Genomic DNA, 27,488 nt, shown 5'->3' with positions numbered 1-27,488 from the left:
ACTCACCGAGGAGTCTGGAGGAGGCCCTGCGATCCCTTCTTCTTTCTGAAACAAATATTAGTTTGATGATGCTGAGAAGGCAAGATTAATCCTTACTGTCAGCAAAATGCATACCTCAGTGAATGCAATGGGCTGAACTGTATCCTCCCAAAACTCACATGCTGAAGTCCCACCCCCTAAAACCTCAGAATGGGACTCTATTTGAAGATAGGGCCTTTCAATTCAGTTCAGTCGCTCAGTCGTGTCTAACTCTTTGCAACCCCATGAACCGCAGCACGCCAGGGCTTCCTGTCCATCACCAGCTCCCGGAGTCCACCCAAACCCATGTCCATCGAGTCAGTGATGCCATCCAACCATCTCATCCTCTGTCGTCCCCTTCTCCTCCTGCCCTCAATCTTTCCCAGCATCAGAGTCTTTTCCAATGAGTCAGCTCTTCGCGTGAGGTGGCCAAAGTATCGGAGTTTCAGCTTCAGCATCAGTCCTTCCAATGAACACCCAGGACTGATCTCCTTTAGGATGGACTTGTTGGATCTCCTTGCAGTCCAAGGGACTCTCAAGAGTCTTCTCCAACACCACAGTCCAAAAGCACCAATTCTTCGGCACTCAGCTTTCTTTATAGTCCAACTGCCACATCCATACATGATCACTGGAAAACCATAGCCTTAACTAGACGGACCTTCGTTGGCAAAGTAATGTCTCTGCTTTTTAATATGCTATCTAGGTTGGTCACAACTTTCCTTCCAAGGAGTAAGTGTCTTTTAATTTCATGGCTGCAATCATCATCTGCAGTGATTTTGGAGCCCAGAAAAATAAAGTCAGCCACTGTTTCCCCATCTATTTGCCATGAATTGGTATTTAATTTAATACAGAGGTAATTAAGGTGAAATGACGACATTAAGATGGGTCTTATTTCAATATGACCAGTGTTCCTATAAAAGGGGGAAGTGACCCAGAGATCCACATAGAGAAAAGACGACATGCAGATGTGTACACGTGGAAAGAAGATGTAGTATTCCGCACGGAGGTATCTACATGTGGAGACCAAGCAGAGGGCCCTGAAGCAGAACCAACTCTGCCCACATCTTGACTCCAGTCTTTGAGCCCCCAGAACCGTGAGACAGTAAGTTTCTGTTGTTTAAGCCATCCAATCTGTAACACTCTGACATGGCAGCCCCATCAAACTAATGCGGTAAGCTTCAGAGTAACGATAGTTTCACAAGCCCCTTATTTTATCTAAGTTAAAATAACTGGATATATTAATGTTATAAAAATTATAATTCCAAAGAGAAAACTGCTGCTGCTGCTGCCAAGTCACTTCAGTCGTTTCCGACTCTATGCGACCCCATAGACGGCAGCCCCCCAGGCTCCCCCGTCCCTGGGATTCTCCAGGCGAGAACACTGGAGTGGGTTGCCATTTCCTTCTCCAATGCATGAAAGTGAAAAGTGAAAGCGAAGTCGCTCAGTCGTGTCCGACCCTCAGCAACTCCATGGACTGCAGCCTACCAGGCTCCTCCATCCATGGGATTTTCCAGGCAAGAGTACTGGAGTGGGGTAACATTGCCTTCTCCTAAAGAGAAAACAATAAGGTGTAAATATGTAACTGTTTAACTTACATTCAAAAGTTCCCTATATTTTGGAGGAAGTGTGACTTCTCTTTTACCCAGTTCCTCTATGTAGGTAGAACTCATTGGATCCTAGGGGGGAACAAAAAAAGTACATATAGGGATTTTAGCTGAGAATGTTGTATACATAACTCTTAAATCAAAGTACTACTGCATTATTAACTTATGGAACCATTGAGATTAAATACAAATCATTAAGAAGCCAGCACTTTGTGCAACTCTGAAATTTTATGTTTCTACAGATACTTGCCCATATTAATTGGCTTAACCCATAAATAATGCTATAAAATAGTCAAACCAATATATTAAATTTGATTCCTATATAAAATACATTTTATTTTTAAATAATTTGTATTATCTAATATTTCTATACCTACAAAAGAGCAGTTGATAACAGTGAATTTCTATACAACTCAATAGACCTAGTTATTTCTTATGTAATGAAAAAAAGTCAGAGTGATGTCTCTGTTTTAGCACTCTGTAATCCAATTTTTCTTCCTTGTTTTCCAGAGATAGCCACCACCCCAAACTTTATCACATCCATCAGTATAAAGCTGAGTATATTTCAAAACAATTATTCCACATGTAGGTATCCATAAACAATATACACCATTACTTTGCCTGTTTTCAAGTGTTACATAAATGGTATCAGATCAAATTCTACTGTCATTCTGCAATGTACTATTTTTTATTCAAAATTATGCTTTTGTAATGAAACCATATTGATACATGAACAAACCATTTTAACCACCATAAAGCATTCCACTTGTCGTCATCTTGTTTCCTGTTGAATGAAATTATTTCCAAATGTTTCACCTATTCTTGTAACTCCTTACACACTGGGCAAGGCCCCCTCCAGGGAATCTGTCTTGACGTGGAACTGCTGGTTAGAGGGAATGCTTATATTCATGCGATATCCACAGCCTCTGTCACGTGTCAGACTTTTACACTTCTGCCAATCAGGTAAGTGTGAAGGGCTATCCCTCTGTGTTTCAGTGTCATTTTCCTAATTACTAGAGAGACTTTCATGTGTCTACTGGTCAAATTTTCTCCTAGTTTTATACTGGATTTTTTTTTCTCACTCTCAAAAATTCTTGATAAACTCTAGAAACAAGTCCTTTGTTGTGTCTGTTGCAATATTTTCTTCCAATCTATGGAATATCTTTCTTAATACCAAAGAATATATAATGCTTTTTGTGAACCAGGAATAGAAATGAACTGAGGGCAGAAAACATCTAGAAATCAGAATAAGTTCAAGTCACAGGATGGAAATATCTGGAAACCATGAGGACGTAAACCTCGAGGACAGAAAATAAGTCTTTGTGACTCAACAGAGCACATCCCAGCTATAGTCTCAGAAGAAACAAGCAATCAGTGTTTGCTGATCAACACAACTTGCATAGCTCCCTGGGACAGTTTCCAACCACAAACTCATGTTCATTTGCTATCACTGACACCAACAACATCCTGTTTCTCTTCAAGTGGCAGAGCACGGCGCATCCTTGTGTGCATCAGGGCCATGACCTTCTAGCCCTCTTACTCACTAGGCATGAATCTTTAGAGACATCAAGATCACGTACCGAAACTTCCGGTCCAGTATATGTTGTGGTATCTTCTTTTGTCTCTTCAGGTTCTCCTAAAGTGTCTATTAAGTCATCCAGAGCAGTATCCATGTCTGACTGGAAAACGGAGCAGATATGTAAATGCTACTTGCTAAACATCCTTCCCTTTGACATTTTAACTACCAAAAGAAAGTCTATGTAGAAAAACACCAAACACCAAAAGTTCTTCAGCTATCAAAACGGTTAAAATCTGGCCTGTAATAGAAGTTATTAAAGTCCCAGCGTACAGACTCTAGGTTGGCAAGATAGAAAGCCACATTCAAGTAAGAATCACAATGTCAGTAAGCCTAAAGGCATTAACTAGGGGAGCAAGCACATGGTTCATTACGGCTGCCAGACCACTGTACCAACAGTCAAAAGAGAGAAGAAAACAGAATACAAAGACTGATGATCATGTTGCTACATGAAAGAGGGGAAATGCTTGGTATTTTTTATCAGCTGTTTCCACCTCTTCCAAATAAAATGTATCTCGAAAATGGATTGCCCTGTGCTCTTTTTTTCATTTGTGGTTTTCTGTTCACTTGCTTGTCTGAGGATGTTTACAAATAGAAATTTCCTGAAAGGGATGTTAAATTTATAAGAAGTGACAGTTTATTCTGTCGATATGGGCTTAAAATGGTAAAAGAAACAGTGACTCCATCCTATTTCTGAGGTTAAGAATCATACATTGTGGGACTTCCTCTGTAGTCCAGCGGTTAAGACCCTGCACTTCCACTGCAGGGGGCATTGCAAGGCAAGGGTTCCATTCCTGGTGAGGGAAGTTCCACAAGTCTCACAGTGCGGCCAAATAAATAAAACAACTTGCTATTTTGTTTTAAATGATTCATTGTGAAGACTAAGTTGCTTTTAAAGGGAAAAATAACAAGTTGAAGAAAGACCCTTAACTATTTAATGCAGCTTAAAAATGATCGCTTACTCTTTTTTTTTTTTTTTTTTTTTTGCAACTACCATATATCTACTATAACTTCAGGAACTCACCAGACTGTGTAATAGAATCTGGGGTCTGTTAGCTTTGGGGTGATTCAACTGGAAATTTCAGAATAAAGAAGTACCTGGCATTCTTTAGATTTCTTTAAACCTCTGTTTAAAGAAAGTACATTTGCAGGAGGGAAACTGGAATGTAAATTCCTCGATATGTTACTGGAATTTTCAGAACAGAGGGTTACAATATAAAATGTTACAAACATACACGAAAAAAGTCACACTTCCAACCCAGTTACATTAGCTTCAAACAACAATTCATTAAAAAGGTCCTTTAAGTTACCCTCACCTCATATTGCTTGCCCTCGAGAAATGGGATCATGAGAAACACGGAGACTGTGAATAAATACCTATGCAAAAATGCCCTGCTGTCTTCATACCTTTGCAGAAGGTTTACTTGGCTTGGATTCAACTGGCACGGCCGATGTTAACAATTTACTTTCTTTATTCTGGTGGGATTGAGAAAGAGATAAAAACTCCTCATATACTTTCATCAAGTTTAATAATATTACATACTTGAAAGTGAGTATACTATAACATAAATAATATTGATCATACACTGGACATCTGCTCTGTGCCAGACACTACATGCGTTATATAATACTTTGCAGAACAGCGGAAGTAATAACAACAATGATATTAATCTCATTTAGTGATGCAAGAAACAAGGCTCAGAGAGGCTGAGCCACTTCTCAGGTCACTCAGTAAAGGACAGCACGAGGATCTGAATCCAGGTCTACCATCTCTTCATTGCTCTTGGCTGCCTCTCCCAGGACCCACAGCTAGTCTTTGCAACGCTCATGAATTCTTTCTTATCACAAGGCAGCCACTGCTTCTAGGTGCTGCACTCTCGGTCTTTGTGCCCACACATCAAGCCCTCCACACCCCTCATTTTGTCAAATCATCACACACTCTTTCCTTCATTTCCGCGAAACGAATGCCCTTCCCACCACTGCTTCAGCTGCTCCATCAGTAATTGCCAACAACTTTCTAACCTGTGATTCCCATGCCTTTACCCAGACACAATCTTCCCTCCGTTCCTCTGCCAAGCACCCGTCTCCTGACTCTCATCTCACAGCACCATCCTGGTTCCATGCTGGCACCTGTGGCCTCGGTTCTCTGCCCACTCTGGCAAATCTTCTGCTTTGCCCCTCGCCCCGCACACTCTGCATGTTTCTGCTGTGCTGCTGGGCCCAGGCAATCATTCTCTAGGGTCAGGGGCCAGATGCTTTTGGGGCCAGGCAGGAACTAAATGGCGAGGTCGTTGGGTTGAAGACTGTGGGAAAACTGTCTTATTTGAAGGTCTCTGCAATCTGCGCAGTAGAGCTTGGAGGCGGAGTGTACAGGCTCAGATGCTCTGGGTTTGCACATCAGCCCCCACACACACTGGCTACAAGAGGCTGCCGGCAGGTCATGTCTCCTTCTGAACCTCTGTATCCCCGTGTGTGAGAACCAGGGCAGTCACTGCACCTACTTCAGGGGGTTGTGAGGGTTCAATTAATTAATCGATCACAGTGTGAAAGCCGGTGGTTGGGCACATGCTAAGCTCTTCCGAAGTCCTGCATAAGCAGGTGCTGTGATTGTTGTATTAAAGATACTGTGCAGGCACCAGGGTGAACCGAAGTCCTGGCAACTGAATTCAGTTCCTCGATTCATCCACAGCTTCGCGCAGGTGTTCACTCAGTGTCACTCTCTCCCTGCAGCCCGCTTCTCCTTCTCCATCGTCACCTGGGCTCCAAAGTGATGTTCGAATTGCCTCTCTCTTGGGACATCTCAGAAACGTCAGTTCAGCCTGTCCAAAGGCAGGCATCCGTTTTCCGCCTCCACCAATTCCCCTCCTTCTGACCTCTGTCCACCCGTCAGTGGTAACCAGGTCCCGGCTCACTGCTTAAGAAGATGCTCGCCTCATGGGTGCTGACTCTGCACTGACACAAACCTAGCAGTACCTGGCTCGGTACCCAGCTCTCTTGTCTCACCTTAGGGTTGCCAACCTAGACCATTCAGACGCTGAGGCCCCAGGTCATCTGAGATTTTACTGCTGCCCATCATTTGCTAAAGCCTGAAGCCTGCACCTCTGCAACACCCCCTGCCTTGCTCCCTATTCACTGATTCTATCCTAGCTCTAATTCAGGCTGACTTCAGACTCCCCGGAACAGCCCCTGACCAGCCTCCCTCTTTCCAATCTCTATGCTGTCTCATCACAGCCATTGCGGTCCCTTAATCCTCCTGCAGCCTGGTTTTAATCCCATCGTATCGCTCCATCTGTTCTCTGAGCCCCAGTGTTTACCTGCTGCCAGCTGTACCACTGCCATGGGGATTAATGCATCTCAGCGTGCTCCTCAGCAGCGCCTCGACCTGTCTTTCTGGTCTTACTCTCCTACTCTTGTCTCCAGTGCTTCACCCACACTGGAATGCCCTTTGTACTCAGATCACACTTCTATTTTTCTCTCTTCTTATGTTTGCAAGCCTGCAATCCCAGCTTTCCTTTCATGACTTACTCAGACCGTATCCACTCAAAGTCTTCCCGGGTTCTCCAAATCAGACAGAATGCCTGTCTCCACAAACAGCCCCCTGTGGGGGCCTGTTTCAATCTGTTTGAATGCAGCCCCAAGCACACTAGAGGGGCCAGGGATACCCAGGTGGCTCAGTGGTAAAGAACCCGCCTGCCAACGCAGGAGCTACAAGAGACTCGGGCTCAATTCCTGGGTTGGGAAGAAGCCCTGGAAGAGGAAATGGCAACCTGCTCCAGTGTTCTTGCCTGGAGAATCCCCGCGGACAGAGGAGCCTGGTGGGCTACAGTCCATGGGGCCACAAACAGCTGGACATGACTGAGCAGAGCACATTCAAAAAAAGAGAGGCCAGCCTGCAGCCCAGTGTCCTGCAGAGCCAGACCGCAGTCCACAGTGCTTCACACACGGTGCGGACTGAAAAAGAAAACGCAGGTCTCGTCAACCTCATATTCTGGGAGACAAATTAGAGGCAAAGAAAAGTGAAATAATTTGCCCCAAGCCCCAGCACAAGCCAAGGCAAGCAGAATCCCATACAGACCTTGCCTAACTTTACTGTTTGATTTTATAGATAACCCTGGCTACATAATGTGTGGCATACATTTTCAAATTCTGAGTGCATTTTAAATCGATTCCAAGAGATCCAATCCTCCACCTTCAATCTATCCACTTTTCCATCTGTAGCATCTAGGCATCTCTCATCAACATAAGAGTGAGGTGTACCCTGGGGTCGGGAGGGGGAGTCTCAAGGTACATACAGGGGGTCTGCTGGGAAAACCAAACCAGTTTAAAATTTGAGTATTTCCGTTTAAAGTTCATGTAAATTTTGCCATCATGCCACCTGGTATCTGTGTTAGTTTGGAGAAAAATAAGCGTGCCTTTTCCTTTTCAAAATCTAAGAAAAACGGATGTTTCAGTGAGATGGGCCATACTTTTATCCTATGACTTTCCTTACCATCTAGTCTGCAGGGGGATAACAGTTCCCATTTTGAGAAGCAGGAAAATAAACATGCTACTTTTTTTTTTTTTGCTTTCATTTCCATCTTATTGTTGCTGCAATTAGTTACCTGTGGCTTTAAGAGAAATAAGTACTAGCAATTCTGAGACAAGATGACTTCCAAACTGATTATTAACCAACTGCTAACTCTGTATAGCTCTAAGTAGAAACAGCAGACCATTTCTTGTCTTACACTCTTGGGCTAGTTCCTTCAAAGGATCCAGGGAAGCTGCCCATAATTTGCTAGCAGGGCACATATACTCCTGAGAGGGCTTGTGAAACTCCCTCGAAAACCTCCCCTATCAATTCATGTAGGTGCCGTGACCACACATGATTTACTTGCTTCAAGAAGGTACTGTTCATATGAAATGTTGAGAGTAATGCTAATTCAAATGCTCATGGCAGTTTTATGTGCTTCATCCCAAACCTATAAATCCTGCTGGCAGGGTCTGAGTCCAGCTGCATTTTAATTTTCTTGGTATTGACACGAGGCCTTACACATGGCAGGTGCTCGGTAACTGTATTCAATACAGGAATTTAAAATTCATTTTTGGTGTCTTGCTCTCTTCTTTATTCTTTAGACGCACGCTCCTCTTCATCAAATGTCACATAGGGCGTGTTCAGTTTTACCGAATGACGGCTTATTTGGGTATGACAGCGCTGGAACGCTGAATGGTTAAACAGAGGCCAACCTGGGGAGAACGGGTCTTCGCTGAGCATATGTTTCTCATAAACAGACCTGACAAGCGTCAGGGCCCATGCACACGCCATATCCGTCACGTGTGCTCACCTTGTCAGCTGGTTCGGCAGATGCTGCAGCTGCAACAGCAGGAACAGCGCTCTTTCCACCACCGGAAATCTCGTCCTGTGACTTGGTCTGAAAGATCGACAGAACTAAGTTAACTTTGAATGCCCATTTTCAAGATCATACATTTCAAATGTTACCAGGGAGCCCGTTTCCCCTCGTGGACATCTTGTAGAGAAATGGTCACTAGCTTCTGCTGGACATGATGCAATGTGGGGGACACAGAGCTGGACTCCAGAGCTTACAGAGGCCACGTGGGTAAAACACACAGGTGAAGTGGGCCGGGGAGGCTCACACCAGGCTGCAGGGATGCCAGTCAAGTGTTGCCATGGGGGCCCACTGCTGCCAGCGATTCCAGTTCTTCAAGAGAAGCTAGACATTGGCATTTTATGTGAACTATTCTGACTGTGACTGTTGGCAGCTAACTGAAATTCATTTTGATTATGGTAAGCCAAATAGAACACACAAGTGGCTGTAGCTGGTGGGCCACACAGCAATCCTGATACAAGGTATATTGTTGTGTACGAGATATATGGTCTTCCAAGAGCTCATAATGAAAAAGTTCTTCTCACGGATGCTTATTCTTCTTATATATGACTACTGTTACTTCTGGAAATACAGAATATTTTTCTAATTTTTTTGGCTCTGTAAGTTGATGTCTCCAGTAAGAGCCACAAAATTCTAAGACCTCCAGGTAAGGAGCAGATCACGCAGGGCATGTGAATTCCCACAGTCCATAAGGAGAGGGCTTCCCTCATAGCTCAGTCGGTAAATCATCTGCCCGCAATGTGGGAGACCCAGGTTCGATCCCTGGGTCGGGAAGATCCCCTAAAGAAGGAAATGGTGACCCACTCCAGTATTCTGGCCTGGAGAATCCCGACAGAGGAACCTGGTGGGCTACAGTCCATGGGGTTGCAAGCATCAGACACAACTTGGCAACTAAACCACCATGAGGAGAGGGGTGCAGGAGGCAGCCTCAACTCCCAGCTTCCTCTCTGTAAGACACCAGAGCCTGCTCCCTCAAGGTCACAACTGGGCACTGCTTGCTGGGCAGTGGCAGGGTGTGATGGAACATCCCTCAGACCCATCTGATGCCCTCCTCAGGCCTTACATAGTCCCAGGTCCCCTCAAGGCTATTTGCAACACCAGGAAAGTGATAACACCAAATCTTGACTATACCAGATACATTTGGCATAGCTCCGAAGAGTCACCTGCACACATCAGTATAGGCAGAGGATCTGTATCTTATCCCCTAGCTGACATTAGTGTTTCCCCATCTATCCACCTGGTAAAGCATCTGCCTACAATGCAGGAGACCTGGGTTCAATCCCTGGGTCGGGATCCCCTGGAGAAGGAAATGGCAACCCACTCCTGCACTCTTGCCTGGAAAATTCCGTGGACAGAGGAACTTGGCAGGTTCCTGGGGGAACCATGGGGTCTCAAAGAGTTGGACACGATTGAGAGACTTCACTTTCTTTCTTTCATCTATCTGTCTGCTTTATTTACCTTTGGTTTTGTTGATTTCTCTGATGGTGGCTGCTCGCTTGACTTGGAAACAGCTTTTTCCTTAGGAGCATGCTTGCTTCTTGTATCTGAGGGGTGCTTGGGTTGGCTTTTTGGCTGAAAACACACACACACCCCCATACGGTTAACAATATGTCACATATTGCTACTTTTCTCTGAGGAGTAGAAAGCAATTTATAACAGTTGTGTTTTATGTAGTCAATTGTGAGAATTTAAATTAGTATGATATACGTGTGACAAATTTCACTTTGGGTACAAAATTTGAAACAATGCCATTCTTCTCTCCCAAATTCAGCAAGAATCACACAAACAAATTGCAATGCCTGCTGATGCCACACAGAGGTGCCATTTTAACAGAAAAACAAATAACTGCCATTCTAGGTAGGACTTGAGTGTTGAAAGATGAGAGTTCAGAATTTTATCCTTCATAAAAATAAGGAAAAAAAAAAAAGCTTCATCTTATGATGTCAAGTCCTAATAATGATCATTTACCTCTGTGTGTTCCTTTGGCTTTACTTCTTGGGTTTTTTTCTCATGAACCACAGACGGCTGTCAATTTCAAAAGATAAAATTGCAATTACATTCTAGGCCATTGTTTTTGTATTTTGCAAATAAGCTCAGAAACAAAGATCCCAATTAGACCATTCTGCCTCTCTTGGGAAAGGCCCAGTGAGAGAAGTGGTTGTTGATGTCTGGTTGATAATAATCCTACCAACAGTCTGAAAATGATAATTATTTAAAAAATAATGGAAAATGTAGTATTTCATCTGGAATGACTTTTCACATAGGTATGTATCTAAATTATAGGCTGTTTATCACAATTCATGTAGATCATTTGGTAACTGCAAGTCCATCCACAGAAATATCAAAAAGATCACTCTGAACACTGAGTTTGTTTATAGGGGGATCCTACTCTAGATATTAAATTAACTTTAAAAAAACCCCTCCTTTCATAGGACATGAACACTGTATTTTTTTCAGTTAAATGATTTACACGATCTTTTCTGTGTTACAAGTAGAGAAGACAGGTATCACCAGAAATCCAATTCTCTCGAGGCTGGGTAACCAAAAACATTTAAATTTGGAATAGAAGACAACTTCCACCAGCTGCTGAATTATACGTCTACAGGGGCCACCAAGAGGTCTTACACAGAATCACATAAGCTTCATCTTTTACCCAGATGACCCTGGCCCGCCACCCCTGCCTGCACTTAAAGTACTCCAGCCCAAACCGCGTTTGTGCTTTCCGACAGGAAACCTTGCGATCGTATCTGAGTAACTGCTCAAGTGTGCTTGACAGAAGTAACGCACAGCACCTTACGGAACAGAGACACTTGCCCCACCTGCAGACATTCCGGGGTCCGTCTCCACACAGACGGGAATCGGCTTTCAGTCTAGACAGCCATGCATCAGGAAAGAAAGGGAAGCTGTTCCCAAGGGCAAGTGAGAGCTGTATCCTAAACAACCAATAACTAGTCCACCAACGGAGGTGAGACCACCACGGTAAACTCAGGGCCTCTGAGGAGAGGCTGTCATCTTCAAGTTATCTAGGTGCTGGGTTCAATAGAAACCTTTATTCTCCATGTCTCATCATTAATCAGATACTCATTACCCTTTGTCTCTTGTCCTTTGCTCCTGTTTTTTAATTACTTCAGCTAGAACGAAGACCTAGATTTGAACAAAATGCTTTCTGAAGTAAACTGTTTTCATTTATAAAATATTATTCATCTTAACTATATATATATAGTTAACATTATAATTATTTTATATCCACTCTATATAATCATATTCAAAAGGGTAATCCAAAATTAGTTAGCTGACAATTTTTTTTTTTTACCATTCAGCAACCAATGTAGAAAATTGGCTATTCATTATTATTTCAAAGAATTCCAATAATTCATTAGTTGACTTAAATCATTTACCTTAGATGATTGCGGCTTCTTCTCAGGTTCTGTTTTTACAGCCTAAATGCAAAGGAAAGAAAAAGAAGGGAAGGAAAAATAAACAGAGTTTATAAAGTTTATCATATATTTTCTTCAACTAAGGGAGCTAAAAGATAAGTTTTATGTATTTATAAATGTAAGTGTTGTGAGGTAAGATTATTATGCTTCTCTTGGAACTGTAACTGCTATTTATGTGGTCATGCCACATGGCTTGTGGGATCCCAGTTCCCCAACCAGGAGTCAAATCTGTGTCCCCTCCAGCGGAAGCAGAAAGTCCTAACCACTGGACTGCCAGGGAATTCCCGGAATTGTAACTCTTTAGATAAATACTGAAGCACATCAATTAACAGTCTGCTCTTACGACTGAGATGGAAATCTGCATCTTACTTCTGCGTGTATTACAGATACGTAGAGATTTGTTATCATGAACACTGTAGCTCACACATAAAAATAAAACCCCTCACCCCTCAAAGCTACTAACATGACTGACCTCTTTATGAGTGGAATATTCAGCACAGGTTTCAGCTGATGAGGTACAAGAATGGGATGCTGACAGTGTTGAGAACATTGGAAGCAGTGGAGTTTATTTTTAGGGCCAGAATGCGAGTGATGGGTAAACTAAGCCTACTAGAAGTCTGTGATGGGCCAAAGCGTTACAGAAGATGGTGAACTGAAATTATTAGCTCATGCTAAGCAGCTGCAGTGACCATTAGTAAACATACGTGTCCCCTGGTACAATGAACCACATCACCTGTTTTTTGTGTCTCTTCTTGTTAGGAGAATGCGGTCCTTCCAGCTGTTTGCTGCCTGGAATAGCCTAATATAAGAGCACAGCCCCAAGTGTGACTTTATTTTATCTGACAGTCAGGTAAGCGACACGAATTAACAGAGCTAAAGGTTTTATCAAAAGTTTTCTGAAACGCTGTCTGCACAATATTACAACGGTTTGATCAAACAGCGCATAGATTCTTTGTTGCACAGTAAAAATTGAGTGATCAAATCTCAAGTTTGAGGAACGCTTCTGAAGAGCTGGCTATGATTCAGGTTCTTTAGTGGAGCATTTGACAATTTCACCCAACCAAAAGTTACCTGTGTCAAAAAAGACAATTCCTTAAGTGCACACATCCCTTCTCCATATAGGGAGGAAAGGAAAACAAGAATAAAACTTGCTGAAACAGTTTATGAACTTCTCAAAAGAAGAGATTAAAAATGAAGCCTGATGCTTCCTGCTATTTCCTTCCTTTTTATGTGCTTGGTGGTATCAGCACAGACTTCTATATTTTACTATATTATCTGAAGACAGTGATTAAAACTCCTCTTAATTTATCAGGTCTTATGCTTCAGTAATGAAGGTACATGTGCTCTTCACATAACAAACCCTTTTATGTCAGCACACATTGCTTTGGGAAGGAAACAAAGTTCATGAACAAAGAAATGTTTTTAAAATTTAAAATTTTGGTTCCTTTCAAACTGGATCCTTGTTATTGAGTTTCTATACTTGCAACACTGCTTTTTCTAGTTTATGCAAATGAAATCTATTAAATGATTAACAAGGAAAATAAGCCAGCTGGTATTGTAGTGGTTTGAGTCTATCAACACTTTCTAATTTGTAATCTGGCATTATGGCAATATTTTGCATGGAAGAACTCTACAATACAATTAAGAATGTATAATCACAAGAAAGAATGTATAATCACAGAATCAAGCAGCTTCTAATGAAATATACATTTGAATCAGTAATCACTAACACATCTCTTAAGTTTATTTTTGGTGGCGGTGAGGCTGATGAACATAACGATGACAATAATAACTAACGTTTATTGATAGCCCCTCAGTACAAGGGACTGTTCTAAACTCTCTGAGTCCTCACAATATTCCTATAAGAAAGGTATTGTGAGTATCATTATTATCACCACCATCATCCCCATCTCACGACATGAAGAATCACTTTGCTGTACACCTGAAACACAACACTGTCAATCAACTATGCGCAAACATAAAATAAAAATTAAGTTTAATTAAGTTTAAAATCAAGTTAGGAGGAGTTTTCCAATATTATAGCCAGCATGGAACCAGGAATAAAAGCCAAGCCATCGGGCTCCAGTGTCCACTCTACAGAATCTCTAAGGGATCTCCCCTGATTAACAATGATCTGACCTTTCACCCTACACATAGCAGTATGCCTGACAAGTGTGAGGGACAAGAGAGAGAACTGAGACCCAGACATACTGCGTACAGCCAGACTGACTTTCATTTTAAAGGTGCCGAACATGACAAAGATTTCATACAGGCTTTATCTTACATTAACACCTTTTCTCTAAAAGCTCAAAATATTTAGAGAAATATGCTCACACAATTTGCAAAAATCCCCAAGAGGAAGCTAGTATAAATGTTATAAGCCAAATATCAGAAGTATATGAAGGGAGATGGGGACAAGACATGGAGTGGGAGGACATGAGCTCTCATGGACGCACTAAAATCACAACCGCTGAACAGCCAGCAACAAAAATCAAACAACAGCAGCCACAAAAAACTAAGCATATATTGCAATCAAATTGGCAAAAATTAAAGACAAGGAGAAAATATTGAAAGCATCAAGGGAAAAACAGCAAAGCGGGCATGGAGAGAACACACCCCAAAATAATAAAGGCCATATATGGCAAACCTACAGCTAACAACGCACTCAACAGTGAAGAGCTGAGAGCAATTCCTCTAATATGAGGAACACTACAAAGATGTCCACTCTTTCCACTTTTATTAAACATAGTTTTGGAAGTCTAAGACACGGCAATCGGAGAAGAGAAAGAAATAAAAAGAATACAAATTGGAAAAGAAGACCCAAAAATGCCCTTGTTTGGAGATGACACGATACTATATGTAGAAAACCCAAAAGATGATTCCAGAAAACTATTAGAGCTCAGCAATGAATCTGGTAAAGTTCCAAGATACAAAATCAGCACAGAGAAAACTGTTGCATTTCAAGACATCAACAATAAAAGACCAGGAGAAATTGAGCAAACAATCCCATTTACCATCACATCAAAAAGAATAAAATACCTAGGAATAAACCTACCTCACGAGGCAAAAGACCTGCACTCTGAAAGCTGTAAGACACTGATGAAAGAAACTGAAGATGACATAAACAAATGGGAAGATACACCATGTTCTTGGATTTCAAGAATCAAATTGTCAAAATGACTATACTACCCTAGGCCATCTACAGACTCAATGCCATCTCTACAAAATAATGGCATTTTTCACAAAACTAGAACAAAAAATTTTAAAACCTGTATGGAGAAACAAAAGACCCCAAACAGCCAAAGCAATCTTGAAAAAAAAATGGAGCTGGAGGAATCCGGCCTCTAGACTTCAGTCTATACTACAAAGCTACAGTCATCAAATAACTACAAAAACAGAAATATATAAAAAGAGAAATACAAATCAACAGAATAGGATAGAAATTCCGGAAATAAACTCATGTACCTATGGTCAATTAATCTCAACAAAGGAGGCAAGACTATACCATGGAGAAAAGATAGTTTCCTCAAAAAGTGGTACCAGGAAAATTGGACAGCTACATGTAAAATAATTAAGCTAGAAAATTCTGTAATATCATACACAAAATTAATTCAAAATGGGCTGAAGACCCAAATACAAGACCAGATACTTGTATAAAACTCTCAGAGGAAAACATAGGCAGAACACATTTTGACACAAATCACAGCAATATATTTTTGGATCCATCTCCCAGAATAATGGGAGTAAAAATGAAAATAAACAAATGGGGCTTAATTAAAAGCTTTCTCACATTAATGAAAACCACAAACAAAATGAAAAGACAACCTACAGAAAGGGAGAAAATGTTTGCTAATGATGTGACTGACAAGGGATTAATATTCAAAATTTACAAACAGCTCATGCAACTCAATATTTAAAAAAAAAAAGTTATAAAATGGGAAGACCTAAATAGCCATTTCTCTAAAGAAGTCACACAAATGGGCCAAGAGGAACATCAAAAGATGTGCAACATCACTAATTATTAGAGAAATGCAAATGAAAACTAAAATGAGATATCACCTAACACCAGTCAGAATGGCCATCATCAGAAAGTCTACAAACAATAAATGCTAAAGAGGGTGTGAGAAAGGGAACCCTCCCATACTGTTGGTGGGAATGTTAAATTGGCTCAGCCATGATGGAGAACGGTATGGAGGTTCCTTAGAAAACTAAACAAAGGACTACCATAAGATCAAGTAATCCCACTCCTGGGGACAGGTCCAGAGAAAACCATTGTTCAGAAGGATACGTGTATTCCAATGTTCACTGAAGCACTGTTTACAATAGCCAACACACGGAAGCAACCTATATGTCTTTCAACAGATGAATGGATAACAAAACATATATATATATGAATATTACTCAGCCATTAAAAAGAATGAAACAATGCCATTTGTGGCAGCATGGATAGACCTGGAGATTACTGGGCTAAGTGAACTAATTCAGACATGGAAAGACAAATACCATGGTATCTCTTACATGGGGAATCTTACAAAAATGATACAAAAGAACTTATTTACAAAACAGAAACAGAAAAGAAGCTTTTGGATATTAAAGGGGAAAGGAGGGGGGATAAACTGGGAGTTTGGGATTGTACACACTAGTATTTAAAATAGAGAACCAACAAGGATCTTCTGTATAGTACAGGGAACTCTACTGCTCACTATTCTGCAGTAAATGGAAAAAGCACGCGTACCACAAACTAACACAACACTGTCAATCAACTGTGGGTGTGGGCGCTCAGTCGCTCAGTCGTTTCTGACTCTTTGCGACCCCATGGACTGCAGCCCGCCAGGCTTAACCCTCCTTAGGGGATTCTCCAGGCAAGAATACTGGCGTGGTTTGCCATTTCCTCCTCCAGGGCATCTTCCTGACCCAGGGATCAAGCCTACAGCTCCTGCACTGGCAGGCAGATTCTTTACCACTGAGTCACCTGGGAAGCCTACTACAATATAAAATACAAATGAAAAGTAATTAAAATTTAAAAAAAAATTAAAGAAGCACATGAAGATAAGACAATTGATGAGAACACTGTGACTGAAATCCACCAAGGACAGAAAATCAAGGCCAAGAGTGCTTCTGAGTCACCCACTGGGCATCCTAGTCTTGTTCCTCCCTCGCTTCCCTCAGTCCACGTCTGCAGGAGTGCCAAGAATTCTCATGATTCACGCTCAGCAAAGGCTGAAGCGTTTGCTGACATTTACTCTGGAAAACAGGACACACTTGAAATAAGCATCGGCCCTTAAGCCGAGAGTCAGCAGGGATGAATTATAATGAGGCGTTGTGTCAAACGTGAACCAAAATAATAAATAAAAGGAAATCCCATATGTCTGGCTCTCTTTTTTATCTCCTTACTTTAATTTTCATGGACTCTAAGTTCAGTGAGAATTTTTTGGGGGCAGGGGCTAAATATTGTTTCTATAGTCTTAAGACCATTTTAAAGATCAGATTTTCTGGTACTTTTTAAGATTAGTTCAGTTCAGTTGCTCAGTCGTGACCGACTCTTTGCGACCCCATGAATCACAGCACGCCAGGCCTCCCTGTCCATCACCAACTCCCAGAGTTCACTCAGATTCATGTCCATCGAGTCAGTGATGCTATCCAGCCATCTCATCCTCTGTCATCTCGTTCTTCTCCTGCCCCCAATCCCTCCCAGCATCAGAGTCTTTTCCAACGAGTCAACTCTTCACATGAGGTGGCCAAAGTACTGGAGTTTCAGCTTTAGCATCATTCCTTCCAAAGAAATCCCAGGGCTGATCTCCTTCAGAATGGACTGGTTGGATCTCCTTGCAGTCCAAGGGACTCTCAAGAGTCTTCTCCAACACCACACTTCAAAAGCATCAATTCTTCGGCGCTCAGCCTTCTTCACAGTCCAACTCTCACATCCATACATGACCACAGGAAAAACCATAGCCTTGACTAGATGGACCTTAGTCAGCAAAGTAATGTCTCTGCTTTTCAATATGCTATCTAGGTTGGTCATAACTTTTCTTCCAAGAAGTAAGCATCTTTTAATTTCATGGCTGCAGTCACCATCTGCAGTGATTTTGGAGCCCCCCCGCAAAAAACTTTTGACACTGTTTCCACTGTTTCCCCATCTATTTCCCATGAAGTGATGGGACCAGATACCATGATCTTCGTTTTCCGAATGTTGAGCTTTAGGCCAACTTTTTCACTCTCCTCTTTCACTTTCATCAAGAGGCTTTTTAGTTCCTCTTCATTTTCTGCCATAAGGGTGGTGTCATCTGCATATCTGAGGTTATTGATATTTCTCCTGGCAATCTTGATTCCAGCTTGTGCTTCTTCCAGCCCAGCGTTTCTCATGATGTACTCTGCATATAAGTTAAATAAGCAGGGTGACAATATACAGCCTTGACGTACTCCTTTTCCTATTTGGAACCAGTCTGTTGTTCCATGTCCAGTTCTAACTGTTGCTTCCTGACCTGCATACAGACTTCACAAGTTAAGCTTGGCATAAATTTTAAGGTTAAGTTTGGTATAGCACTTTGGGCTTCCCTGGTGGCTCAGAGGGTAAAGCGTCTGCCTACACTGCAGGAGACCTGGGTTCAATCCCTGTGTCAGGAAGATCCCCTGGAGAAGGGAATGGCAACCCATTCCAGTACTCTTGCCTGGAAAATCCCATGGACTGAGAAGCTTGGTAGGCTACAGTCCATGGGGTCGCAAAGAGTCAGACACGACTGAGTGACTTCACTTTGGTATAAATAAGTAGTGACACCTAATTGGTGGTTAATCATGAATCAGATAACATGTATTTTGAAAAAAATTAAGAAATTAGTTACTAAATAAAAACATAACTTTACATTTAAATATAAAAATGAGTGCTAAATGACATTGGATAAGGGCTTAGAGTTTGACAGTGTGTTTCAAGATATTTGCAATCTCCTTTAAATACAGTTCAAGATAATGCCACAGGATTACTAAATAGTGCTAAATATGGTGCCAGTATTAAATTATGGCATAGGATTCTACTTGGGACAGTAAAGTAACAAGAAAAACGCAAAGCAAAAATATGTTGGTAATTTTAAACAAGGGCAATTTGATAATAATGGAGCTGGGGTAGCTCTTAAAGGCACTGAAGAATATTAGCTCATTAGAATTAGTTGAGAGCATCTTGAAAAATGCTTCCTCTTTAATCTTCCATCCTAGAACATTCCCGAGAAACTCAGTTCAAGTCATGGTAAGTAGGTGAGAGGGTTTTGGTCACTCAGCCAACTCTTTAGAAATAAGCTTGTTATTCTATGTGGCAATCCTACCATAGGCCATTCTTTTATTTTTAATTCTGAAATCCCAAGAAATTATCAGAATACACCCCAAGAGCTCAACAACGGTTTATAAATAAGATGGTGACCCACATGACTCAAATGTCAGAAAAAAACTTCAGAAAGCACCTGAAATAACCAGAATCTGTGTCACTTCTTTCTATGTTCATTTAGTATAAACCTTCTCATTCTTGGATTTCGTTTTAAATGGTTAGGATAATAAAACCGCTTCAGTAAGACATTAAGAATTTATATTTCTATCTATATCCTGATAAATGTACTTAGAGAAATTATCTTACAATTAAAAAAACTCTAGGCTAGAACCAAAAGAACTCTCACTGACTACACTTTTCTAGATATTCTAAAATGATGTATAAGTATATAGATAGTGTTTGAAGGAAATACTGAAAGGAAAGCTGAGTTTTCAAAGACCCTCATTAATTAAGAAGAAAATATTTACTTCCATAGTGTAGGTCTCCTAGGACACACAAGCTATCTGTCAAAGTCTCTATTCATTTTGCTTTACAAAATGAAGGGCATTCACCCAAGTTGACCCTTGAAGACTCTCCATACCTTGGCTTCTGTGGGATTCATACTGGAAGACTTGCTGGCTGAAGCAGAGGAAGTAGTTACCTAGAAAGAAAAGAAACAGGAAGTTTGATTCTAGCTAACCTACAACCGGCTTTGTCCTCCAGCTCCTTTTAACCATAGCAGGGTAGTAGTGTTAGTCACGCAATTGTGGCCGACTCTTTGCAACCTCATGAAATGTAGCCTGCCGGGTTTCTCTGTCAATGGAATTCTCCAGGCAAGAATACTGGAGTAAGTTGCCATTCCCTTCTCTAGGGGATCTTCCCGACCCAGGGTTGGAACCCAGGTCTCTTGCATTGCAGGCGGATTCTTTACTGAATGAGTCATGGTGGAAGTCCCTTTAAAGCATACTTACTTTTAACTCTTTACCTTGGTTTTATCTCACCTAGAGATCTTCACGACCAAGATAATCACAATGGTGTGATCACTCATCTAGAGCCAGACATCCTGGAATATGAAGTCAAGGGGGCCTTAGAGCATCACTACGAACAAAGCTAGTGGAGGTGATGGAATTCCAGTTAAGCTCTTTCAAATCTTGAAAGATGATGCTGTGAAAGTGCTGCACTCAATATGCCAGCAAATTTGGAAAGCTCAGCAGTTGCCACAGGACTGGAAAAGGTCAGTTTTCATTTCAATCCCAAAGAAAGGCAATGCCAAAGAATGCTCAAACTACCGCACAATTGCACTCATTTCACACGCTAGTAAAGTAATGCTCAAAATTCTCCAAGCAAGGCTTCAGCAATACATGAACCATGAATTTCCAGATGTTCAAGTTTGCTTTAGAAAAGGCAGAGGAACCAGAGATCAAATTGCCAACATCCACTGCATCATGGAAAAAGCAAGAGAATTCCAGAAAAACATCTATCTCTGCTTCATTGACTATGCGAAACCTTTGACTGTGTGGATCACAAAAAACTGTGGAAAACTCTTCAAGAGATAGGAATACCAAACCACCAGACCTGCCTCTTGAGAAACGTATATGCAGGTCAGGAAGCAACAGTTAGAACTGGAAATGGAACAACAGACTGGTTGCAAATAGGAAAAGGAGTACGTCAGGGCTGTATATTGTCACCCTGCTTATTTAACTTATATGAAGAGTACATCATGAGAAACGCGGGGCTGGAGGAAGCACAAGCTGGAATCAAGATTGCCGGGAGACATATGAATAACTTCAGATATGCAGAGGACACCACCCTTATGGCAGAAAGTGAAGAGGAACTAAAAAGCCTCTTGATGAAAGTGAAAGAGGAGAGTGAAAAAGTTGGCCTAAAGCTCAACATTCAGAAAATGAAGATCATGGCATCCGGTCCCATCACTTCATGGGATATAGATGGGGAAACAGCGGAAACAGTGTCAGACTTTATTTTTTGTGGCTCCGAAATCACTGCAGATGGTGACTGCAGCCATGAAATTAAAAGACGCTTACTCCTTAGAAGAAAAGTTATGACCAACCTAGATAGCATATTGAAAAGCAGAGACATTACTTTGCCAACAAAGATCCGTCTAGTCAAGGCTATGGCTTTTCCAGTAATCATGTATGGATGCGAGAGTTGGACTGTGAAGAAAGCTGAGCGCAGAAGAATTGATGCTTTTGAAGTGTGGTGTTGGAGAAGACTCTTGAGAGTCCCTTGGACTGCAAGGAGATCCAACCAGTCCATTCTGAAGGAGATCAGTCCTGGGTGTTCTTTGGAAGGAATGCTGCTGAAACTGAAACTCCAGTACTTTGGCCACCTCATGCGAAGAGTTGAGTCATTGGAAAAGACTCTGATGCTGGGAGGGATTGGGGGCAGGAGGAAAAGGGACAACAGAGAATGAGATGGCTGGATGGCATCACCGACTTGATGGATGTGAGTTTGAGTGAACTCCGCGAGATGGTGATGGACAGGGAGGCCTGGCGTACTGCAATTCATGGGGTCATAAAGAGTCGGACACGACTGAGGGACTGAGCTGAACTGAAGTCTATTGCTGCCTGGTAATTAAGTGCTCAAAAACCTCAGATATGCAGATGACACCACCCTCATGGCAGAAAGCAAAGAGGAACCAAACAGCCTCTTTATAAAAGTGAAAGTGGAGAGTGGCTTAGAACTCAACATTCAAAAAACTAAGAGCAAGGCATCCAGTTCCATCACTTCATGGCATAGAGATGGGGAAACAATGGAAACAGTGACAGACTATTTTCTTGGGCTCCAAAATCACTGTGGATGGTGACTGTAGGCATGAAATTAAAAGACACTTGCTCCTTGGAAGAAAATCTGACAAACCTAGACAGTGTATTAAAGAGCAGAGATATTACTTTGCCAACAAAGGTCCATCTAGTCACAGCTATGGTTTTTCCAGTAGTCATGTATGGATGTGAGAGTTGAACTATAAAGAAAGCTGAGCACCAAATAATCGATGTTTTTGAACTGTCATGTTGGTGAAGACTCTTGAGAGTCCCTTGGACTGTAAGCAGATCCAACCAGTCCATCCTAAAGGAAATCAGTCCTGAATATTCATTGGAAGGACTGATGCTGAAAATGAAGCTCCAGTACTCTGGCCACCTGACTCGAACAGCTGACTCATTGGAAGAGACCCTAATGCTGGGAAAGATTGAGGGCGGGAGGAGAAGGGGACGACAGAGGATGAGATGGTTGCATGGCATTATTGACTCAATGGACATGAATTTGAGTAAGCTCCAGGAGTTGGTGATGGACAGGGAGGCCTGGCATGCTGCAGTCCATGGGGTTGCAAAGAGTCAGACACAACTGAGCAGCTGAAGAACAACAAAATATCATTGTAATTTTTGTTTGTATTATTTTCAGAAGGAACATCGACTTGGAAACTTACAGAATTTTGCTCAAATGTCAGCTTTCACCATTACTAGCTCTGTGACTTTGGGTCTTAACTTTTCTAAATATATAAAATGGAGCCTATAAGACCTATTTTGCAGGGTTGCATGTATTTGAGATAATGTGGGTAAAATGCCTGGCACATTCTAGGTGCTCATAAAATTGCCAGGGCATTATTTCTAAGGTATTATACAAGACAGAAGAGTAGGCACAGCTCTGGGAAATAGACTCACATAGATCAGAACTCAGAGAAAGCAATGGCACCCCAGTCCAGTACTCTTGCCTGGAAAATCCCATGGACAGAGGAGCCTGGTAGGCTGCAGTCCATGCGGTCGCTAAGAGTCAGACACGACTGAGAGACTTCACTTTCACGCATTGGAGAAGGAAATGGCCACCCACTCCAGTGTTCTTGCCTGGAGAATCCCAGGGATCGGGGAGCCTGGTGGGCTACCGTCTATGGGGTCACACACAACTGAAGCAAATTAACAGATCAGAAGTGGAGGGCAAAACAGACTCCTCCCTGGAGGGCAAAAGGGGATAAACAGTAACTGAAGTATTCAAGAAACCCCTTTCCTAGTGGTGTGGTGTCAGTCCCTGCAATCTAATCACCCCAGCAGGCAACGTGCACGGTACTGAGAACTACGTACTCTAGTACTTAACTTGTATTACACTGGCTAATATTAAACACACGGTTAGTAACTTTGAGAATTCCAACTCAGGCTCATGTAAACCTCCTTAACATGTGAGTCCAATGGGTTTTAGAGTCCAGGGGTTCCATCTGGCGCAGCTGCCTTCTTAAATAACTGGCTGTCTTTCTACCAACCAGTTCTCTACCAACAGCACCCGGAGCCCCGGGCCTGAGGGCTGGCCTGGAGCCACGTCCAAGGCTGAGTCCCCAGGCAGGATGTGACCATGCCTACTGGTCCCCAGCTCCACACCACTCTCAAGGTGACTGCATGAACCCACTGTAACCCATGGCCCATGAACATGATCACTTCTCCTACTGACCTCACTTAATGTTGAACAGAGTGGTGCTTACAGTTAAATTGCCACAATTGACAGATCAAGGCCCAAAGCTTTATTATACTGATTTTTCAAACACAGTTATATAAACTTAATTATTCCTGAGCACCCTTAGGCACCAATGGGGCACCCCCACTCCAAAGCACACGCATACACACACAGACACACACACACACATACATATACCTGGCCACTGTGGCAGGCACGCACGGTCTCTCTTACCTTCCCTTCAGGATAAAGAACTAGAGGATGTACCAAAGTAGATTGTCCCCCATCAAACTAGCAAATAAATTTGTGAATATTTAGTCTTCTGTGATAATTTTTTTTAATATGTGGGAATTAACATATCCTCTTGGCTTCCCTGGTGGCTCAGTGGTAAAGAATCTGCCTGCCAATGCAGGAGACGAGGGTTTGATCCCTGGGTCAGGAAGAGCCCCTGAAAAAGGAAATGGCAACCCACTCCAGCATTCTTTCTTGGAGAATTCCATGGACAGAGGGGCCCGGTGGGCTACAGTCCATGGGGCTGCAAAGAGTCGGAGACAACTGAGCAACTAACAGTTTCACTTTCACTATCTCTATGTTAATGACTGTCCTCCCACAGGTATAACTGGTTGTACAGATTTCTATTCAAACTCAAGCTCCACTTAGCTATATCCCACTCCTTCGATGATTTCCCTCAGCCATCTAAAACCACCCAAGACCAAACACTTGACACGAAAGTGCTTTTTAAGCTGCAGATCTTCGGGTGAATAGTCACTTATTCTAAACATCCAAATTTATTAAAACATTCTTGCAATTCCATAGTCTTGGGTTTTCTAGTGTGCCTCACTGGTTTATTAAGCAATAGCTGGATGGGATCCTTAAATCCTAGAAAGGAGAAGACCTTCAAAGGCTCACCAAGAACAGTAAAATCTCCGTGGAATGCCTATAAATAAGCATGGAGCAGACTGTAATGGGAACTGACCTGCAGCCTTGGCTGCACCTGTTTTCAGCATAGATTCCTTCCTTAAAGTTTTATCCCACCTCTAGGGCATTAAATATTTTGAAACTAAAAGAGGAAAACCAATTCATGGGGGCTGGAAATGAAAACAATCCCACCCTGTTAAGGGCTGGTTCAACTCTGGCTAAGTGTGGTGCGTTTAATTTTTATTCTATGTATAACTGAATAACCTTGTTGTACAGAAGAAATTAACACACTGTAAATCAACTATACTTCGATAAAATAAATTAAAAAGATAATAGTCACTTTAGTAACTACTTGTGGTAAGTGCTATAAAGGAAAATCACAGGGTCCAATGAGAACACAGCCTAAGGCAACCAGATCTAGCAGAGGAGACAGTTAGGACAGGTGAGGCTGAGGATGCAACAATTGACATGGAGACTGAAGGATAAGCGGGCATCACCCAGAGGTGGGGCGGCCCCTCTGAGCTGTGATTTCTAAACCACTGCCTCTGCTGCAGGATCTACAACCCAGTGGCTCCTGCAATCAAGGGATATCCAGATTTAAAGCCATGCTGCTGCTGCTAAGTCACTTCAGTCGTGCCTGACTCTGTGTGACCCCATAGATGGCAGCCCACCAGGCTCCCCCGTCCCTGGGATTCTCCAGGCAAGAACACTGGAGTGGGTTGCCATTTCCTTCTCCAATGCATGAAGGTGAAACGAGAAAGTGAAGTCGCTCAGTCATGTCCGACCCTCAGTGATCCCATGGACTGCAGCCTACTAGGCTCCTCCATCCATGGGAGTGCTCAAATACCAAAATCTCTCTAAGGGAGCAGGACTGTATATCAGACTAAAGTGCAGCCATAACCGTGCTCTCCCTCCTAAATGACCCAGGCAAATCTCTTGACATACATACAGAGTGTTATTATGTATAATCTTAAATTAATGTATAAATCAGGGCAACAGCAGAGAAAAAGTAATTATTTTCCAACTACCCACTCAACAACTGTCTAAAAAGCAACGAGCCTGGGGCTGAGGATACACAATGAATAAGTCGCCATCACAGCTTTGAAAAAGTTCATCATAAACAGACAATAAGCAGTCGGTGCAACAGACATCAAGCAGGTTTAGCTACAGCTTGAATGCTCTAACAGGTATGGAGAAAATCCTATGGGACTGGGCAAATGTTTTGGTTCTATGTAAGCTGCAGGCCCACCTGAAATAATCTTACTGGGTTATCAAATACCATTAAAATGAGCAATTATTAATTAAGAAAAAGTAACTGCAGCCATAAAAAATTAATGTTTACTCCTGCACTTACCCAGGTTGGCTTCTTATGTTCTGGCATTATTCAACAAAACCTCTTTAGATTTGTTCACCTGCTACAGTAAGGATTTTGGAAGTTTACTGCTGGAAATGATGAGAGATATGAAGGGCTTTTCAGATCCTTCAGAAATAGAAACTGATTTTCTTGTTCACATGTATTTGGCAAAGGTCTCCCCGACTACAGCCATTTAGCGCTCTCACCCATTTTGGCCACATGAGTCTTCCCACTATCTCTCTCAAGCCTCCCTCTAAAGTAGATGCAGGGGGCATGATGCCTGTAAACCGCTGTATCACACAGAAAGCCTTTCTCTTGCTTTTAAAGACCCCCAGTCTCCAATCCCAACCATCTCCCAGCACAGAACATCTCCTTCAGGCAGCGAGCCCATCCCTTTATCAGAGCACACCTCACTCTTTTTTTTTTTTTTTTTCTTCACAAAAGTGCAACTGGTTGGGATGCTTCTCTTCCCCAAATATCCAAATCCTAAATGTCTTTCTTTCAGGTACATCTCACTAGCATCAGCCCTGACACTGCAACATCCAAACCACCACAGTCCAAAGTGGGCATCCATCCATCTTCGTTAATCCCCACTTGCTTTCTCAAAATACCTTACTGCTGCTGTTTTCGAGTAGCTAAGTTGTGTCTGAATCTTTGTGATCCCATGGACTGTAGCATGTCAGGCTTCCCTGTCTTTCATTATCTCCTGGAGCTTGCTCAAACTCATGTCCACTGAGTCAGTGATGCCATCCAACCATCTTATCCTCTATCGTCCCCTTCCCCTCTTGCCCTCAATCTTTCCCAGCATCAGGGTCTTTCTCAACGAATCGACTGTTTGCAGTCACCATCCACGATGATTTTGGAGCCCAAGAAAATAGAATCTGTCACTGCTTCCACTTTTCCCCCTTCTATTTGCCATGAAGTGATGGGACCAGATGCCATGATCTTAGTTTTTTGAATGTTCAGGTTCAAGCCAACTTTTTCACTCTCCTCTTTCATCCTTATCAAGAGGCTCTTTAGTTCCTCTTTACTTTCTGCCATAGGGTGGTATCATCTGCATATCTGAGGTTGATACTTCTGGCAATCTTGATTCCAGCTTGCGATTCATTCAGCCTGGCATTTCACATAATGTACTCTGCATATGTTAAATGAGAAGGGTGACAATCTACATACAGCCTTGACATATTGTTTTTCCATTTGGAACAAGTCAGTTGTTCCATGTCCAGTTCTAACTGTTGCTTCCTGACCCACATACAGGTTTCTCAGGAGGGAGGAAAGGCAGTCTGGTACTCCCATCTCTTCAACCGTTTCCCACAGTTTGTCGTGATCTACACAGTCAAAGCCTTTAGCATCGTCATTGAACTAGAGTAGATAATTTTCTGGAACTCCCTTGCCTTCTCCATGATCCAATAAATGCTACTTCCTCTGCCTTTTCGAAACTCAGCTTGTAC

At 42.2% G+C, this 27,488-nt stretch overlaps 1 protein-coding gene across 1 annotated transcript in view; it reads right to left on the bottom strand.

Annotated features, from left to right (window-relative positions):
* Nucleotides 1-27,488, bottom strand: part of CAST (calpastatin) — a gene marked incomplete at its 5' end in the record, with an annotated part of 89,577 nt that overhangs the window by 35,866 nt on the left and 26,223 nt on the right. The window contains 10 exon segments of the mRNA NM_001009788.1: nucleotides 7-45; nucleotides 1,614-1,694; nucleotides 3,203-3,301; nucleotides 4,606-4,674; nucleotides 8,520-8,606; nucleotides 10,041-10,154; nucleotides 10,551-10,607; nucleotides 11,981-12,022; nucleotides 12,753-12,818; nucleotides 19,912-19,971. Coding sequence (NP_001009788.1) covers nucleotides 7-45; nucleotides 1,614-1,694; nucleotides 3,203-3,301; nucleotides 4,606-4,674; nucleotides 8,520-8,606; nucleotides 10,041-10,154; nucleotides 10,551-10,607; nucleotides 11,981-12,022; nucleotides 12,753-12,818; nucleotides 19,912-19,932 — 675 coding nt within the window.

Source organism: Ovis aries, chromosome 5, assembly GCF_016772045.2.
Source record: "Ovis aries strain OAR_USU_Benz2616 breed Rambouillet chromosome 5, ARS-UI_Ramb_v3.0, whole genome shotgun sequence".
Lineage (NCBI taxonomy): Eukaryota > Metazoa > Chordata > Mammalia > Artiodactyla > Bovidae > Ovis > Ovis aries.
The sequence above is the reverse complement of the archived record's forward strand: the minus strand, read 5'-3'. Positions and strand labels throughout refer to the sequence as shown.